Consider the following 19,064-nt stretch of genomic DNA (forward strand, 5'->3'; position numbering starts at 1 on the left):
GTAATCTGTTGTTGTGTTCAAAATCACATTATATTTAAATCTTCTAATAGTTCCTTAACTGTTTGTCTCATAGATTTTTCAGAATGTAATTCAAAATGTTTATATTAAATTACCTTTCAGATTGACTGATCTGAGCACTTTACCATAATTCTAACTGGCAATTGATTTTAAATATAATGTAGCATGTATGAAAAACAACTATTCTATAAATAATATTACCAGCAATGTCATTAAAGAAGCGGGGGCTGATCAGTGGTTGCACAGTACATTGTAACATTGTGACAATGCAATACTTATAAACACTTCAAACCAGACTATCCGAAAATCTGCCAAGGACATTTTGAGTGGTTGTCCCTTTCAAATGTCTGTATCAAACCATGTGTGTATGTTAATGGTGTCGATCGCTAGCAGAAACTGTACAAGATGTACTGTAATACTTCAACAACTCTCCACAGTGTTGTGCAGATGTGGTTCCTTGTTTTTTTTTTTTTTGAATCTGCGAAGATTTGAGCCTCTCTTGCGATCTCTCTAGCTCTCGCTCTCTCTCTCCGTCTGTCCGACACCCACAGACTCGGAGATCCAGCTCAGGCGGGACATGGTGTTCTGCCAGAGCCTGGTGGCGGCTGTCTGCGCCTTCTCCGAACACCTGCTAGCCGTCCTCAACCAGACGCACAGCGGCGGGAAGGAGGGCGAGACGGAGGCCCAGGAGGCGGCCCGCCGCTGGCTGGAGCAGATCACCAGCGCCGGCCTGCTCTTCCACTTCCAGTCCCTGCTCTCCCCGAACTCGGTGAGTGGCGGAGGAGACGCCCCGCCCTGCTCGCTATGCCCAGACGAGGGCGAGTTTTACTGTACCCATGCCCCTCTGATCTTCTCACATTCACAACCGTCCCCCTGCTTTGATCACCTGAATATGGCTGCAGTAGCAGGGGTGTGGAGGGGAGGGCCTCCCTCTGAACGCTGCCAGGAACATTTGCTGCCTGTGATCTCCTGTGAATTACTTATGGTTTTGTTTTGTTACAGTAAATAAAATTTTAAAAAATAGGGATATTACAACAGAAATTACAATTGGCAAGCCCCTCAACTGAGCACTGCAGGAAAACTTCATTATAATGTGGAACAGGCATGCCATTGTGCTACACAGAATGGTCTTTGTTGCACGCCCTAATGAGGGGGCTGCGTCTGTCTTTCCTGTGAGTAATCTTCACATAATAAAAGCCTGCTTGGCCCAGTGCACCAAACAATTAGAGTGACCAAGCTCCACTACTGCGCAGCCTCTTTCTGTCTCAACATTTCTGTTTTGATGTTTGTTCACTTGCCCTGATGAATGCTCTGTTTTCTGATTTCATATTGGCTCATTTGGTAAGATACCACCTGATTCGTTAATACCAAAAACTGTGCTTAACCCTTCACCGGTTCTTCTCTGAATAATTGGATTGGTTCACTGACTGACCCTGGATATCTACTGTACAGCTTCACAAATGCATGCAGATTCAGCTTAGTCGGGGAAGGACAGCGCTTAAGGAGGATTAGCCAGCTGTTAAAAATTGTCTGTATCTGTGTAATATACTGTAAGAATACTGAGGGTTCAAACTTGGTGATGTCACAGTTTATATAGACTCAAGTATTATATGTTCATTAAGAGATTCCAAGGAATTGGAAATTGATGTTATCTGAAAGGTTAAATAAATTAATAGGTTCACCCTAATGCTGATCAAATAATATTTATCCATAGCACGTTCTGTGTGTGCCATATTCCCCTAGTGTCAGAGATGTGTGTAGGTTAATGTGGTTGTTGGCTGTGTTACGACATGCTTTATTATAACCTTATTTCTGCTGCTTCTTTCTGGTGTATAATGACCTGGAGATGCTGTGAACTGCAAAAGAGAACTGAACTAAGAACTGAAAGCGACTTTGCGTCATTTGAGGCCTCCGTACTTTAAACCCACATTCATAAACTCACCCTCAGGACCTGAGGTGTCGTTTTATGAGGTTGCCTTCCAGGGCTTTCAGAATTGACCATTTCTAATATAGCTTTCAAAAGCACTAATCCTTTGCCTTCAGTTTGTACCATTTATTTGGTGAAGTGTAGCTGAGGGTCAGCACCTTGTGCCGGAGGGTGAGGAGAGACCGACCTGAGGCACCCGCCTCCTCTTCCTCACACGGGCATTTTCATAGGACGCACTGATAGAAGGACGCTGCAGTGTTGGGGTTGGAGTGTGCGGGAGGGGTGCATTAGCCGTTGCTGATGGACTGTGTCCCTGTGCTTGTGCCCGCAGACGGATGAGCAGGCCATGCTGGAGGACACCCAGGTGGCGCTCATAGACCTGGAGAAGGTGACGTTCTACTTTCGGCAGTTTGAAGGAGAGCCACTGGTCGCAAGTACGTATAGAAAATAAAAACCCATCAGGTGACAGTCTTATCTCATCCCTTATTGAAAAAGGCTTTTATTCCATCTTTGACCCCCCTTTGACCCCCCCAGATTAAATGGCATCCATACATGAATAGAAAATGTAGAGGGTTCAGTGGGGTCCGTAAGAGCTGCAGCAGCTTCACCTGCTCAATGCTGTCCCTCTCAGTGTTCTGATGCTGCCTGTCCGTCCTCCTCCACAGACATGCCCATCTCGTATCAGGTGGAGGGCACCCGACAGGCCCTGAAGGTCTGCTTCCACCTGGAGAGCTTCTACTTCGACCTGCTGCCCCTGAGGCTGAGGAACGGAGGGGGCTTCAAGATTTACCCCGTGCTCTTCACACAGGGTAGGAGCCTGGACACCTGAAACCAACTGCAGTTCCATTAGGAGCTTTGAGTGGCCGTCATCACCTGAGGGCATACCGGCATCACAGAGCCAGGCACTAGTGAAACGTACCCTGTTGTGAAATATTGCAGAAAGAAACATACTGACAGGAGTTTCCTCCTGACTGATTTAAGAGAATGTGTACATTGCATTGATGTACTGCATATCACTGCTGTGGGAGCCAAGATTGTGTTTGACATTTGAGTGGATAAAAATGTCAGAGAGGCGCTGTTTGGGAGGATAGCTCTTCTGTGTTTACTGTAAACATTAATGCATCATTCATACTATCAGACTGCTCTGCCTGCCAATATCGCAAATATTTTTGACTCGTAATCAGACACTGTGCAGGTTGCATGGTGCAATATCAATACGATTTCCAGCACTTTGCATATGCGAACAGTCAACACCAACTCTGTTGTGTTGCTCTTCTTTTAAGGTTTGTGGTATTTGTCACATGATGTTCAGGGTTTTTGGGAAAATCATAATTATGACATGCTGGGGCCCTTGGGTGGTGCACCCAGCAAAAGCACTGCTTCTCAGTGCAGTGATGCACCCCGTGCTCTGGTATTGAATCTCGTGCAGTGATTGTTGGTCATGGTTTCACCCATGGAGGGAGGGTTTAAAGCAGTAGGGTATTCCCCACCTTTTTGCACAATTGCAGCTCTCCTTCTCTGGTTGCCTGCAGTCCACCAGTACCAGCTGTTTTAAGTTGTGGTTTTTTGTTGGGTAGGAGTCGTTTGTATTTTGTGTATGGCATGCATGCAAACGAGGTGCATCTACTGAAATGGACTAACGTGCTCCTTCTCCTTTGCAGCCCTTGAGAGTATGGAAGGCTACTACTACAGGGATAATGTTTCTGTGGAGGAATTCCAGGCACAAATCAATGCGGCTTCTCTGGAGAAGGTGAAACAGTACTACAAGAGGCTGAGGTAGGTGTGACCCTGTGAACTGCATTTTTTTTTCTGTCCTTGCCACTGTGCTGAAACACAGCACTGACTGCTGTCCCAATCCCATCAAAGTCAATGACGCGATGCTAAATGCATCCAATTCTTTTTTGCTGTAGCATCCCATTCATATTAGAGTGCGCCCATCAAATTTTCTGTGGGAGACAAAAAAACCATAGAAGTATTCTCAGCAGTAGGTCCCATGCGCCTGTCGGGTGCATGTGCGTTCTCCTCTCTTTTCTAAAAGTACAGCGTGACAGAATGGGGAAGTTGGGCCGCCCCCACCCTGGCTTGTATTGTGCTTTCTTCATCTCTTCTCACTCCATTGAATCCAGACTTACCTACGCATCTCTGTGATTGGCCACTGTGACTTTGCCAGATGGAATGGGAACTGCAATAATGGTTTTCCTTTCACAAGAGGCATAAGTACGGTTGCGGGAGCTGACGTCCCTTTTGTCTCCATTGCATCTTAGACCATTTCTCTCTCCGCTCTCTCCGTGCTAGTCTGGATTGAGGTATTTACTTTAGTTCTAGTCTGAATTTAAGATGCATTCACATTGAAAGCAGACGTTTCCCCAGCACCGGATAAAGGGAGTCGTATAAAAGCTTCAAAGCGCCCGTCTTCATTCGAGTAGCTGATTCAAGATCAGTCGCTTGCTTTATGACTTTTCATGCTCTGAAGATAATGTGAGACTTCTTTTAGCCTTGAGGCCGTCCTCCAATGCTTTGCACATGTTGTGAGCATCTGCAAGGCTGTTACTACAACTGCCGTACAGTACATTTTAAATGCTTTACAGAATTCTTTTCACAGCATCATCATTCAGCATCCTGCAAAATTGACTAAAATATTTAGTGAGAAGTGGAAATAAATGTAAGCTGTGCTTAAGTTACTGGTAGAGAATGAAGAACATTGTGATTAAACAGGAACAAGTAGAGACTAAAGATGAGCTCTGTAACGTACTGTGAAATACCTCCCCCACAAAAAGCATAATTGTACCGTCCCTCATGTATGCTACTTTTGGCACTGTGCGATTATAAGTTTTATCATATAAAGGAAATCAACGTTTGGTCAGAGAGCACAAATATTAAGTAGGATGTTTGCTGTCTGGGTGCATCCACCGTCAGTGCTGAAGCTTCAGCGTTCAATTATGCAAAGGAATGCAAGCTGGCTTTTTGTTAAACTCAACATTAAAGCTAACAATATAAACCAAAGAAAACCCTGAGAGTTTTGAGCTGAATCATGGCTAATTTGAAATCCACTGATGTCAATAGTAAAGTAAAAACAGTTATGTCACCTTTACAGGATCAATAGTAATGACATTTAATTTGGCCTGAAAGTCAGTGTCGGTTTCTGTCTTTGTTGAGTGACTTGAATATTTATTAGCAAAGCACCTGCAAACAGACTTTTGCTCATTATGTGCACAAATCACCATAGAGGTAAACATCTGGTGTAGATATTGCATAGACAATTAGCTGCAATATGCCGAGTTGAACCAAGTGTTACTAATGAAGTTAATAAAAGCTGTTGATTTAATTTATCAGCTAAAATTCAATATTGCGGAGTTATGTGGCTTATATTCTGTGGTACTTGATTCTAAGGCAAACAGATTTCTTGTAGTAACTAGACACCTCCTGCCAGGGGAGTTGATTGGACAGACATATCTTATTTTTATAAGGAAAATAACCTTTTGTTGTGATCAAGACTGACTATATTGGCATTTTGTGCCTGTGTGATGCATTACATTGACTTTGTGTTAGCAAGCAACTGGGGAAATGGGGTGCGTGTGTTATGCCTTGAAAATGTCAGAGGCCCAATTAAGATACCAGAACTAGAGTTTTGTCAGTTAGATCCTTCTAAATGTGGGCCATTATTTGGCGAGCTCGCCCAAGTCTCGCCTGTGTTTCTAAAGGAACGACATAGTTGTAAAGCTTCCTGAATTCCATAGATCTCCCACCAAAAGGTAATATGGCTAGTCTTATGTTCTGTGTCTGTTGCACTGAGAAGCTTTGAATCTGGATGCTGCGGTCATGTTCTTTGATGTTGAAGACTTTGTGCAATGTGGAGGACCTGAACTGGTGAGGCTTTAATTGACAGTTGGGTCTTCCCCTGCAGCTGTATACTGAAAGGGCTTGGCTGACAAAAGCAAAGGGTGCTGGGAAAATTGCCATAGGTCTCTGTGATTTAGCCACCCTACTTGCAGCTTCCCTCACAGTGGACCCAGAGCTAACAAACATTTTAGGCTTTGCAAACTAGTTTACAAGTGTAATGCAATGCTCCAATTTGAGTTTGTACACCTCAGCCATGCTTTACGACAGTGTCTTTGTTCACAGAAGTTCATGTGTGATCCTCAAATCTACTGACAGGTGTTGGTGTTGAATCTGCGTAAATAATCTGTGATCAATTCATGTGTAAATACAATATCCATGATCAATGTTCCTTAATTGTGTTTTAATCCTCAATGAAACAGTTCTTCCTGCACGTCATGACATATGGAATTAAAAGCATCCTTTGATATCTGCATTGCTAATGTCAACCAATATCTGTATGCCGAATGGCTTAGAAGAATTGTTTTTACCTTTTCTGCATTAAATCAAAGTTACTAATGATACCATAATGGCTGACAGGCAATAATTAAATTGTAGATTTATCTTTGACATTCTCAACCAGCATGCTGCCGTTTAATGAACTGGAGAAAATGTTAGTTCAGCACCATATGATACGAGTTAACACACAAATCTAAACTGTCTGCATTGTGACTAAATTCATACCAGGCAGCAAGACAAGGCCTCAAGCTGAACCAGTCAAAGACTTCAAAATAACATATTTCTATGCAGTTACAACTGGATATTCGGTGGGTGGGTTTGATGGTGGGAGGGTTTGCTGTGTTCACTCAAGGCCGACACTAAAGGAAGCATTCCTTACAACTGCAGTGCTTTCTTCAATCATCCATGTTAAATAATTTAGGAAGGTTAGGGGATTTGAAACTGAGCTCATTTAAGGTAAGTTTGGATATGACACTAGTATGTCAGCATGTATATATTCAGTGTTTAGGCATACAGTATTCTGTGTCCTCTGTGCTTACTATGGACTGCAAAGCGTTGTCACACAGCACGATACAGCATGGCACAGCATGGCACGGCTTGGCATGGCTTTGCCATTTCCTTGTCCGCCTTGTTACCGTGTTAGCCAGCCACCCTGAGTGCTTTTTGCACGTGCATTTGGTCTCAGAGCATATTCTGACTGATAGCACACTCAATATACTACTGGAGTGAGAGCCTATGAACTGCATTGCCTCTGAGATGCTGGAGGGTGGCCAGACAGGACACACTCCAACCATTAAAGTCACAGCAGTCAGGCCCCGTAAATCAGCCCCCTAACCTTGCATAATGAAATGTGGTCGAGGAGACTCGCGTTGACCGGGCCAAACATAAAAGCGCACCGATCCCTCCTCCCATGAAATGATTCTGGGACAGAAACATCATTTTACAGACTCATCTCTTAGAATGAAACAAAATTCCAGCTTACGTTTTTGTGGCCATAATTCCTTTAACATCAGCTCCTTCTCAGAAAGAGCATGATGACATATAATGAGAGTGGCCAAACTGGAAATCTGGGGATAAACCCATTCCCCCATGCGACTTCCTCCGTCCTCAAAACTTTACGTTTCACTTTCAAAGATTAAAAAAAGCAAAAGACACGCACCCGCTTAATGCTCCAGAAAACAACAGTGTTCTGATGAAGACCGATGTGGTCGAAACATCAGTCATTCACATGGTGAAGTGAACACCCTTTTTTGGAGCATTAAGTGAGTGTGCAAGTCTTTTGTTTTCTGATCATAGCTTGTTTCCATGACCCAGCACGTTTTTGGTGTGCGTTTGTTTTCTTTTGTACCGTCACTTTCAAAGATTCCCTTCGCCAGCCTGTTTTTATTGATGTGAGAACAATGAGTTCCACTACAGTAAAGCTGCTTAATGACATCGAAACCCTGACAGCACGCAAATATTAAGCCTGTCTACAACCTCTATTAGACCTGCTCTTATTTACAGCAGCAATATTATTTTTTATTTTTCTAATCTTGCTGAGGCCTCTGCAGAGATATCATAGGGGACCTGAGCATCTAAAAACTGTAAATCCAAACACACCAGAGGAACACATGGTTCAACTGGAGATTTCCCTCTGATTCTCTGGTCCACTGAGGAGGCCTGCTAAGATTTAAGCTGTCATGCACACTGGAGCAGTTCAATTCACCCGAAAAACACAAGCAAATCTGCAAATTGCGAACACATGCCAAATCCAATCCTTCGTGGTGCGTACACTGTGCGCATGTAATCAAAAAGCACAATGCCGTTGGGGTTGGGTTTCATTTAGAAGGTCATTTTTATTGCCTCGTTCCTTTAACGGAAGGCCTATAGAGAACAATGCGATAGCTATATGGGACGCATCTGGGAATTGCTTCGATGGGAACATCCTGTTTAAGTAAATATCTGCTGCTTTTAGTTAGACCTGCGTTGAACCGAACGTGCTGGAAACCTAATGTTGCAAAAAATCTTGAATGCAAAGCCATATGCAGACATAGACAAATGTGGCGCTAGCTGGAAGGGTGTGAAGTCAGCTGCATGACATTAATGTAGTCTGAATATGCTAATGTGGTTACGTGTACTGCCCTTGGATTTATTATTTAATGGCGGTGTTATTTTATCATGCATGGAGATGGCCGTGAGTCATCAAGCCGTAGTATAAGGGGAGAAGTAGAGGTGCATGTGCTGTGGGACTCCTGCACCCCTTGTATGCATGCAGACAGGAGGCGCCGAATTGTTGGATCCTGTTTTCCGATTCCTCACTCTCTGGAGAGAGCTCTGCCTCAATGAACTCACTGAACCGGTGCTAACACGCACCCCGCTACAACGGTAACAAATTGGCAAGGGGACGGGCACAAAACGCTCCCAGAATATAGCCTCCAGTTGAAGGGAGGGAGAGAGGGAATGGAGAAAAAAAGGGGAGAGAGGGTGGGAAGGCTTAAAGCAAAGGCAACATTATTGCGAGTCTGTTGGTTTTCCCCTGTATAATAACAAAGTCAAATTTGTTTTCCTCTGGACCATAATTGAATCTGTTTATTTCCACTGGCTTAACAGCTCCTTGCATCGATGGGAACCATATTAGCTGGGTCTCTTATCTTTATTTTATGTGCTTGTGCATTATTTATCTTACACTTCGGTTACAAGGTACGCATGACTTCCATTTCTTTCCTAATTGTTTTTCCTTTGGCTGTACAGTACAGCTCAAAGGATTTCTCACTTTCGTTTTTCCATCTATCAGAATCACAGGTCAAAATGTTACGATCCCACGTTATTGACTGAATTTGGAGAGCTGTGCTCGGACGACCCTTGCAGGGGACAGATGTCTATTGAGCCTTGCTGTCTGAATCAGGGGTTATCTTGCTGGCCAGACTCTGAAAGGCCCAACTGCTTCTGGCAGGAAGGCTGCTAGGCCGGTCTTCAGTCTTTCTGTTTAATTGAACTGGGAATCACAATAGTTAAGTAATGCTTGGCACGAATGTTCGGAGCAGTAATTCATCTGTATCTTAAAGCTCGGCTAAAGGGGCACTCATCTCTTGTTTCCCTGTATCAGCAAGACTTCAAAGTCTGGGAATGACTGCCAAGCACAATACTGTCCCACATCCGCCACAGAGTGTATTCAGATCCTCTGTTTCGTAACAATGTGCACCACAGTTTTGGACTGAGCTGGGGTAATTTTTTTTTGTGGGGGGGGGGGGGGGGGGGGGTGGTGGTCTGGGGAAGGGGGTCCGAGTGTCCTATGAAGCTGGCATTGTTGTGCTCTCAAGATGGCAGCTGTCTACAGGAGAATTAAGTTAAAGGGATAGTTCACTTTTTGGAGTTTTTTTGTTATTGCTGTTATTGTTATTGCTAAGTTTTTATGTATATTTTTCATTGGCTCTCACAGTGTTTGTGTGCAGTGAGATATAGGAAGTATATGACTGGTATGGGGCATTCGGGGGTTCATGGTCTAAAGCAAGAAAATACACTTTAGGTAACTCCAAAGTTGCTTGTACTGTCACATTATCCCTCCAGGGGTTGTACGTCTGTATATTGCCTGATTATTCTCCAAAAAATATGTTTAATCTTGTTTTAAAACTGGTTCCTCTGGTGCATGCAACCTGTGCTCAGGGAAATTGTGCTGCAGCTTCTTATATCAACATTATTACCCAGGTCCTTGGGAGTGAAGAACTCGCGCTGCTTTACCACTGAGAAGGAATGAATGAAGTACTCACATGGCATAAAAACTGATCTTTTTTAATAATTGTGAATAAACAGCATAGAATTTACATGTTCATAGGTGCTGACTCTGGAAACATAATGGCACTTTACAAGCTTCTGTGGAGTTGGTTTAACTCTATTTTCTTGCTTTAGGCCACAAATAATATTCAAAAGATAGTCAGAACATACTGTCACACCCTTGCAATCTCTGGGTGCCTGACTCTACCCAACCCCCACTGTGCCTTGCTGATATTGAGACAAACACTGATGTAATGCAACGAATGCCCCTATACCAGCCTTTGTAAAGCTGGCTGGTTGTCAGGAACTCTTAAGTATTTGAAATATCGTTTTCTGTGAATAAAATTGAAAATATATACTGGAACAATATCAGAAACCTCAGAAAATGAACTATGCCTTTGAGCATGCTAAGGAACTTCTTTGTTTGTACTGTAAAGTCCACTTGGCTTCACCAGGGCTGGGCTTCTGATTCAGATCGATAGCTTTTTACCTCAGGTGTGCTGACCTGCCATTTAAGTCTATTAGTGCTGAAATGGACTCTGGTGATTTATGGAGCTGGGAAAACAGGGGAGTTGGTAATTGCCTAGTGAGGTTGTGCTTGGGTAATCAGTTGTGTTCAGGCTTTAATAATGAGAGGAATTGGATCAACAATTTGTGTTGTTGGTTCCCAGAGGAAGCTGTCAGGCAACCTCTGATGCTGTCATTCAGAATGCATTGCAGGACCTTCAGACAGAAGATGTTACAGTAGATGCAACGGTGTCTTGTGGTTTTATGAAAAGACCCCCAAGAGCAGAATGTCATTTACTGTAGCGCATAAGGATAGCTTTTTGCTTGAGAAAATCAGCGTGAGAGCAAAGGGCCCCTTGGCTAAGTTCATTCAGGATGAACACTTGGCTCTTCCGACTTGGTGACATCATGAGTATCATAAACACGACAAAAGGTGTGACTCATCATTTCAGAACTGGGCTGTGATGCCATCGAAGCAGAGTTCTCATGTCCACCATATGTAGCTGTGTGCTTTTGGTTCTCAGAGAGCCTTGCTAGAAGGAAGCGGTGTGCGGTTGTGGAGCGGCACAAGGCTGTCACACAAATCGTGCGGCTCTTTGGAGGCTCCTAAACTGTGAATGGCAGGGTTAAATCAAACGGCGCGGTGGAGCAAGGACATCTCAGGAAACCCAATGCCTGATAAAACCCAGTTCCCATTTGTGTGCCTCACGCAGATATTTTTCCTGGCCTGGCTTTGCATCTCCACTTGTCTTTTATAGCCTTGTCTATTGCGTTAAGGCAGCTGAGACCTCTGCTGCCTGTAGCTGAGTGAATCTCTCTTCTGACAGCTGGAAGGAGACATTCGGAAGATGGTTTGACTAGTCAGGCTTTAAACCTTCTGGTTAATTTTGTGTATTTTATGGCCAATTAGTTAATTGCTCCAATTTGCTTAATGGGCACAATTATGCATTTTCACAGGTGTGAAATCATGCATTAGATAAAAGCCTAATAAACTTTGCACTATGAAAGACCCCAAGGACAGAAGGCTAGCTTGCTTGGCTTGCTTGCTATAAAAATGATTGACGGTGTCTTTAAGTGAGGTGTTTTGTGCTTTTTTTAATGTAACCATGTGGTTTTGATTTCCAAGGCCTGTCTTCCGAAATTAACACGCTATGGGAGTGTGGAATAAATAAACAAGAGTGTACATCATTGATTAATAGTGTAGGAAAACAAAGCCTTTTAGTATTATGTTTTCAGCATTTCCATGGGTCTTTCTCCATGGAAGAAATGCACTTCCACTGAATGCTGGAAAGATATCTATTTCATTATATAACTGAACTGACTTTTGTATTGACTGTGTGCAGTGTTAGCTGAGCACCACATCGCCTGCTTTAATCTGAGGGTGCAGCAGAACTGCTGGAATTGGTGAAGATTGGAACCTAATGTATGTGTGGCTCAGTAGCGCACGTCAGCATTGCAGCAACATATTTGGCCAAGTTTGGGCTAGTTCAGCTTCCGTACTTGGCTTTTAAACAACTGCCAGGAGTGTTACTGGAGAATTTAAGATCTAATAGCAGTAACGTCTAGTAACATTAATCTAATTAATCTAAAATCTAAGATCTAATAAAATGAATCCGGAGTAGGTCTCTGCCTGTGGTTGTGAGAGTATACAATACATTCCTGACTTCAGAGTTCAAAGACACTTACCATTGTGCCATTTGACTTTTAATATTGATATTATAGGCAAATGGCAGGCTTTTAGAAGCAGCTGTCAAATAACATTTGTGTTTTAAAGTGCCTCTCACTGAAAAAAAGCATTATTATCGGGGAGAGGGGAATCGGACTGACTGAGCGTTGTGTACCCACAGACTTACTGGTTTGTTTTCACTCACTGCTGTGACTACCGATGTGTACCTGTCTTACCGTGACTGCGGTGCCAGCCGTTAATGATCCCCCACTCTAACAAAAGGCTTCAAGTGTCCTTTGTTATATAAAGAAGAACCAAAGTTAATGAAATGCCTCTTTCTTACTGTGTGTATCAGAGCTCATGCTGAAAGCAGTGCATCCCTGGCCAGCATCCAATGTTTCCATTAGAGCTCCTTGTGAAAATTGATGAAGGAGAGCAAAAATGATTGTCCCATTAGTTATTATAGGGAGTGCATTAAGGCTTTGCTGGCTGCCCACTAACCACTTCTCTGGGGCTCTCTGGCTGTCACATCTCAGCAACGAAGAAGAGGAGGAAAGGGACAAAACAAGGCCCAAAGAATTCCACATCATTACTCTGTGTCTGGCATTATTTTCTAATTAAATGGGGTGAATGTGCACAGTCTGCCTCGGTCTGAGCTGTTCTGGAATCCCAGAGATTACGCTCCTCAGAAGTGTCCTTCATTTTGGATCTGGGAACTGATGTCTTAAGCTTGTGACTAGACTCGAGCGACCCTCGTCTGTCCTTTCCCTCATCCTCCCCCTTTCTTGTTCTCTGTGATCCGAGTGGGTGCGTCTGGAGTTCAGGAGCGATGTAGGAGTTGAGGGCGGGAGCTCAGGTAAAAGTGACATCACGGTGGTGGGAAAAACCAGGGAATTTTATTCCCTTTTTAATGGCTGACAGTTGGGTCTTTGAGTTGTCTATTTATGTGGAGACCACACTGTGGGCGAAAAGAACGCTGTGGAAAAGCCGCCTCTGAGGAGTATTGTGTTGTTTTTTTTGTTTTTTGTCAACCGCGCCACAGTGTCGCTGTGCAACCAGCTGCTGCTCAGGACTCCCTGGCCAAGCGGACAAATGTCGGCGTGGCCTGATGAATGCAGACGGAAAAGGTCCATCTGGCAGTCTTGGACCTGATTTCAATGGCCATGGTTCAGCATCACGTGACCCTCTTAAAGGCCTAAATTTATGCCCGTGTTTCAGTGTCACATGACCCTCTTAAATGTCTGATCCACCACCCATGACACCATGTTATGTGACCCTCTTAAAGGACATATGGGGGTAGTGTCTGTACAAATACTCAGCTCTTCACCTTACAGTTATCATTTAAGAGATCCCATTTAATTGGACGTTGGAATTGATTTTACATTATCCTGCAAAAGTCAATTTGAACATGAACCACAAAGGGCTTTAGAGGAATTTGTCAAAAAGACACAGTCAGTGACTTTTATGAGGCTCATTTTGAGGCTTCTTGCAGCGCTTCTGTCTGGCTATTTCGTCTTACTCATCACCCCAGGTACCTTTAAACGCTGCTCAAAGTGTAACTGTTAAACCACATTGCTGGGCCGCTGATTTGATTCCCATATCCACAGCACCACAACTCTTGCTCTTGCTGCTGCACCTATTTTCTGCTGATTTATGTCCTTTCTTCTCTGCATACACTGTGGGGATCTGGCAGCCAATAGGTTCTCCTTAGACTTGAAAATACAAATTGAGGTTAATTTATGGAATGTTTCTTTTACTTCAGTTTTACCTTTTTGTCAAAAACAGCTTTTTGTGAGGAAGCAGGGACACTTAATCGTAAGCGTAAAACCTCATGGCATGTAGAATGTGTGGGACATTGTTTATGATGGAGCTACTGCATTACATTATTCTGTAAAACATAAAAAATAAGCACAAAGAAAATTTGTATTCTGAAAGTTTGTATTTCATGCCATGAAACATTATTGTGGTGTGTTATTGAAAGCGCATTTAAAAAATCTTCTGGAGCAAGTAATTTGCAAAATAAATGTCTTTTACAGTGTTACAGTTAAACAAATATGGCAGTCACAGAATGAGTGACATGGGTTTGTGCAGGGTCTGCTGCCATGGAGATTAAATACAAGTAGGGGTGGGGCCATTTACTGGAGTTAACAAGTACTCACCAGCAGGTTCTTAATCACTTTGAAAAAAATGAAATCAGAAACCCTTTCCCAACATAAATCTAATCTCGCATTGACCCTGATTCTTACCGTTTCCTAACCCTAACCCTAGCCAAACCTTGATTTGAACCTTTAAACCAATTCAATAAAAATAAATACAAAGTAATGTGTTTGAAGTCATTTGTTTTGTAAAGAATATTTCACAAAAAAATACCTAAATGCATAAGGCTAAGTGTTAAATCTCACTATTGAAAACATTTGGATCATACAAAATCAAAGATGAGCCCTTGACCTAACACTTTCCCAAGCTCTAAAACTCAGCCCTAATCTTGCCTCAAGGCTAACACTTACAGTACCATTTTCCTTACCCTAAGGGTAACACTAACACTAACTTAACCCTAATTTTCAACCGTAAAACCTAAGAGAGAAAAATGAAGCTTTATTAAGTACGATTGTTTTAAGAAACACACAGATGAAAGACAACCGTTTACATACGTAGTCTTGTTATTTTCCTGGCCTAAAATGAGATTGTGTTATTGCCTTTAAAGTTAATTTGTTTAAAAGCGGTTGAATCTAGTGTTTGAGAGTTTTTGTATGATAATTAAATATATTTCCTTTAAAACCAATTGCCTTGAAGGTTAACAGATCAAACACAGTCTAGGATGCTATCTTTAGGCTAAATCAGCCTAGTATGAACACACTGCGGTTTATTTTAGGGTATTATTAGGGTAGGCGTATAGCTGTGAAAGTAGTTCACAAAAATGTCACATTGATGTCAGAATATGATACGATAGGCTATCTCTAGCAGCACACAGCTATACTGTGTAGGTCAAGGCAAGTTTCATATGCAGGTGTAGTTTACAAGATAAGATCACCGGAAGACATTTTCTCCTGCCAGCATCATGCAGTTCTGTTCTTAATTGTCCCTCTTTTAAAAAAAAAAAAAATGGTATTGGCTTGGAACCAGAGCAGTCCTATAGTGCAGTCCACAGTAAAAAGTACATTATTCCCTTTATAGGCACTGTACAGAGCAGCCCATAGAAAAAGTACACATCTCTCTTAGGCACAATACAGAGCAGCCCAAAACGTAGTAGCCCCATTCCCCTTCTCTCACCCCCTCCGTGAAAAGTGAGAGACTATGAACAGATGGAAAGGGAAGTTCTTTGAAAGTTGCCCAGTAATTAACAGTAGCGTTCAGATTGTTTTTCTGCAGCCCTCAAAGCTGTTTATACACTTGCAGACGGTTTATGATAGGAATTTAAGTGCAAAACAGGACGTTCAATTGGCACGTAATTGCTTTTCCATCTATTGCATCTTGTGAATGATCAGCTTGTCTTGAGCCAATTACATGGGCTGTTAACTCCGTCTGAACCCATAAACTCTTCATTGTAATTTGGTAGTCAATTGGGAGGTTAGGGGATAATGTGATGGCAGGAAAGAAATAATTGAAAAACACTCGTGAACCGCTGTCTGTGCTGAGAACATTGGTGATTGCTTGTAGAATGCATTTGTTCATAATTGTTCTTTAAGTAAATTGTACAAGGTGCTGTGTGCATGTGCGTGTGTTGATGTGTCTACGTGAGTGAGTGCATGTGTGTGTGCGTGTGTAGGTGTGTGTGTGTGTGTGTATGTGCTTATACTGTGCAATCTACAACGACAAATCCTCAGTTTGCTCAGTCCCCCACACCTCCCTGCAGGAGTCCCTTGGCCTTTCAGATACTCACTCTGGCCCCCGTGGTCCCTGTGATGGCTGTGTGTACAGCTGTCATTACACTCCCCCCTCTCAGGCAGAGTGCATTTCCTGCTGCTGCACCCCCCTCCCCTTATTTATACCATCCTATAACATTACCCGCATGCTGCTTTGATGAATTATTTTGTATTAATATTGTGTCAAGCAGAAATATCACACTGATAATGAATACCACCACAGCCAGGTCTTAATGACTTGCATACAGAGAGCGGGCGGACTGACTGCGCCTTGTTGCCACGGTGTCAGTTCCCCTGCTGTCATATACCTGGCCGCATTGCTAGTGTGAATATTTCAATTTTCCAGAACTGCGAGCACTAGTTGGCCTGCCATGCTTTCATTTTCATTTATTGACTTTCAACAAGTTCGCCTGAGGGTAGAATTATTCATGCTTGTTAGCATTGCCCTCACACAAATAGCAGTAATTAGCAATATATGAAGCCAAAGGGTGAGTTATTTACCAGAAGTCAGGAATCTTCAGCGGATATATGTGTGATGGCATTTTAATTCTCCCTCGAGCGTGGCGTTTTGGAAGAGCTATTTGACAAGTGTCAAGTTCCCCAGGCTTTGTTATCAGTGAATTGGAATAAGGGCCTTGGTGAACTTTGTACGACCCTGATGTCCAGGTATGGCTTCGGTGACTAAGGCTTTGGGCAAGCTAAAATAACAGAAACCATAGATTAACTAAACTGAAGTGATTTACACTGTTAGGCCTATGAAGAAGCTGATGTGTTCTGAAATAAAGTGACTACTTCACCGGTTCGCTGAACTGCAGTGTCTGACCTCACAGGAGAGCCTGCAGTGCTGCCCTCTCTCCAGGAGAGGGCGTTTCGTTTATCGCGTGCGTCCGTGCCACGCACAGAAGTGTATCGAATGTAATTAAGTTAAGATGTATCTGGAGGTATCCCAAACAAGACTCAAGGCACTTAATCTTGCTTTCTGCTTACATCGCCTTGCTGACTGATATAGTTTTTTTTTTCCCCCCACACATGCTTTTTTATTCTCAAACGTCTGAGTGGAAGTGAAAAGGGATGCTCAGAGTAATCCGTGATCTGTCTGTCGTCCTGCTGAGCAGAGCAGGTGTAGCAGTTTGTTCAGCGGGGGCTTATCCTAACTCTGCTCTTGTTCGCTGTTTCCACAGGGCCTTTTATCTGGACAAATCCAACCTGCCTCCCAGCTCCGCTCCCAAAGCTGCCTTAATAGACAAGGTAAACAAAAAAACCGCCTCTTATCTGAAAATGGCCCCCGTATAAGTGTCTGTGAGAATCACAATGGTGTGCTTGTGCCGGTAGTGTTCCTCAGGGGGGCTTTAGATTTTACATCGGTGCCACAATGGGAGCTGTAATGGGTGTTGCTGGTGCCATGGTAACCCCTGCTGACCTTCGACCCCAGCCGGCTCTTTATCCTGTGCACGCGGCTGCTGAATGCTCCGGTTTTAACTTGAGATAACTGCAGTGCCGCGGCGGCAGACGCGCTGTGACGGTCGCTGCCGGTGCCGCGGTAACCCCCCCCGCTGACCGTTGACCCGCGCCTCCCTCTCTCTCCCGCTCAGCTCATGCGGCCGCTGAACGCGCTGGAGGAGCTGTACCGGCTGATGGAGTGCTTCATCAGCTCGCGGCGCACGGCGGCCTGCCAGTTCACGGCCTGCGGCGCCTCCGGGGTGGGGCTGCTGTCGGTGGCCTCGGAGCTGTGCAGCCGGCTCGGGGCCTGCCACATCGTCATGTGCAACAGCGGCGTCCACCGGTGAGCCTCGCGCATCCCCCGCGTCTCCTACATCACATTGCATTTATCCGGCAGACGCTTTTATCCGAAGCGACGTACAGTAAGTGCATACCGAAGGTCATTGGAACAACTACAAAACGTAGGTTGCGATAAGGTACAATAGTCGTTATGTAACAGTAATCCGTAGCCATGAACGCATTAAGTCCAGTTCACAAAGTAAGCATAGGCTAGGTCAGAAAGTCATGGTAAGTCAAACTAGGAGGCATGACGACGCGCTACAACATCAAGATAACAATACAAGTGCAATATAAGTGCTGGATGGAGATACGAGTGTAAAGTGAAAGTGCTACAGGAACAAATTAGAAGGATTCAAGTGATAAGAGCGATCCTATATTGGGAGTGCCGTGCAGAATAGTGAGAGTTAGTCCAGGTACTGTCTCATCTGTCTCCCAGCAGCTGTGGCTTCTCCGGGGTCTATTTTCTTTTGTCTCTGCCTTTCTGGCTTTCTCTGCTTGTTCTGTGCTGTCTCTTTGAGTCTCTCAGCCTCCAAATTTTCTTTTCTCCTTCTTTTCTTTGTTTTATGTGTTTTACTCTTCATTTGGTTCTCACTACTTTAGATTTTCCCTTTACTCTATTTTTATCTGCTTCTCATTGTGAATGATTGTTTCACTCTGTCTTCGTTTCTTCAAATTTTATCTCTTCTAATTTGCATCTCTCTTTCACTCTTTCTCTCTGTCTGCTGCTTTCACTTTAGCTGTTTTTCTTCCTATTTGACTGTTTCTCTGTCTTCATCTTTCTCTTTTTGTCTGTCATTCTGTTCGAATCTTTTTCCTCAGCCAGCCAATTTTTCAGACTTGAAAGAATCTCTTTTACCAAAGTTACCAGTTTCACCCCTTAGTATGCTAGGCTCTTAACATGGTTAGCCAATAGGACTGTCACAATTAGATTTTAAATTTGAATTCACCTTGAATAGCATTTTTAAGAATTCTATTGAAACAATTGTTTCAATATGTTTGCTTTTATCAAATGCGCATACTGAATATTTATTAATATATCTAATGAATATCTAGTGTTTAAAAAAACTTCTGAAGGCCCAGTCTTTTCTCCACCGGTTTATAGCCAATTGGGTTAATGATTAATGTTCTTCAGCAAGACATTATAATGTATGGAAAGCAAGCACCACTACCAGCTGACCACAATCCTCTCATCTGTAGGAAAGCCTCTGGCTAAAAGAGA

At 43.4% G+C, this 19,064-nt stretch overlaps 1 protein-coding gene across 3 annotated transcripts in view; it reads left to right on the top strand.

Annotated features, from left to right (window-relative positions):
* prex2 (phosphatidylinositol-3,4,5-trisphosphate-dependent Rac exchange factor 2) overlaps positions 1-19,064 on the top strand; it is a 107,171-nt gene that overhangs the window by 74,573 nt on the left and 13,534 nt on the right. For all 3 annotated transcript variants that reach the window (XM_035413894.1, XM_035413893.1, XM_035413895.1), the window contains 6 exons: positions 570-787; positions 2,277-2,379; positions 2,611-2,754; positions 3,607-3,721; positions 17,248-17,314; positions 17,659-17,849. In XM_035413894.1, coding sequence (XP_035269785.1) covers positions 570-787; positions 2,277-2,379; positions 2,611-2,754; positions 3,607-3,721; positions 17,248-17,314; positions 17,659-17,849 — 838 coding nt within the window. The remainder of the gene's footprint in view (positions 1-569; positions 788-2,276; positions 2,380-2,610; positions 2,755-3,606; positions 3,722-17,247; positions 17,315-17,658; positions 17,850-19,064) is intronic.

Source organism: Anguilla anguilla, chromosome 4 (assembly GCF_013347855.1).
Source record: "Anguilla anguilla isolate fAngAng1 chromosome 4, fAngAng1.pri, whole genome shotgun sequence".
Taxonomy (NCBI): domain Eukaryota; kingdom Metazoa; phylum Chordata; class Actinopteri; order Anguilliformes; family Anguillidae; genus Anguilla; species Anguilla anguilla.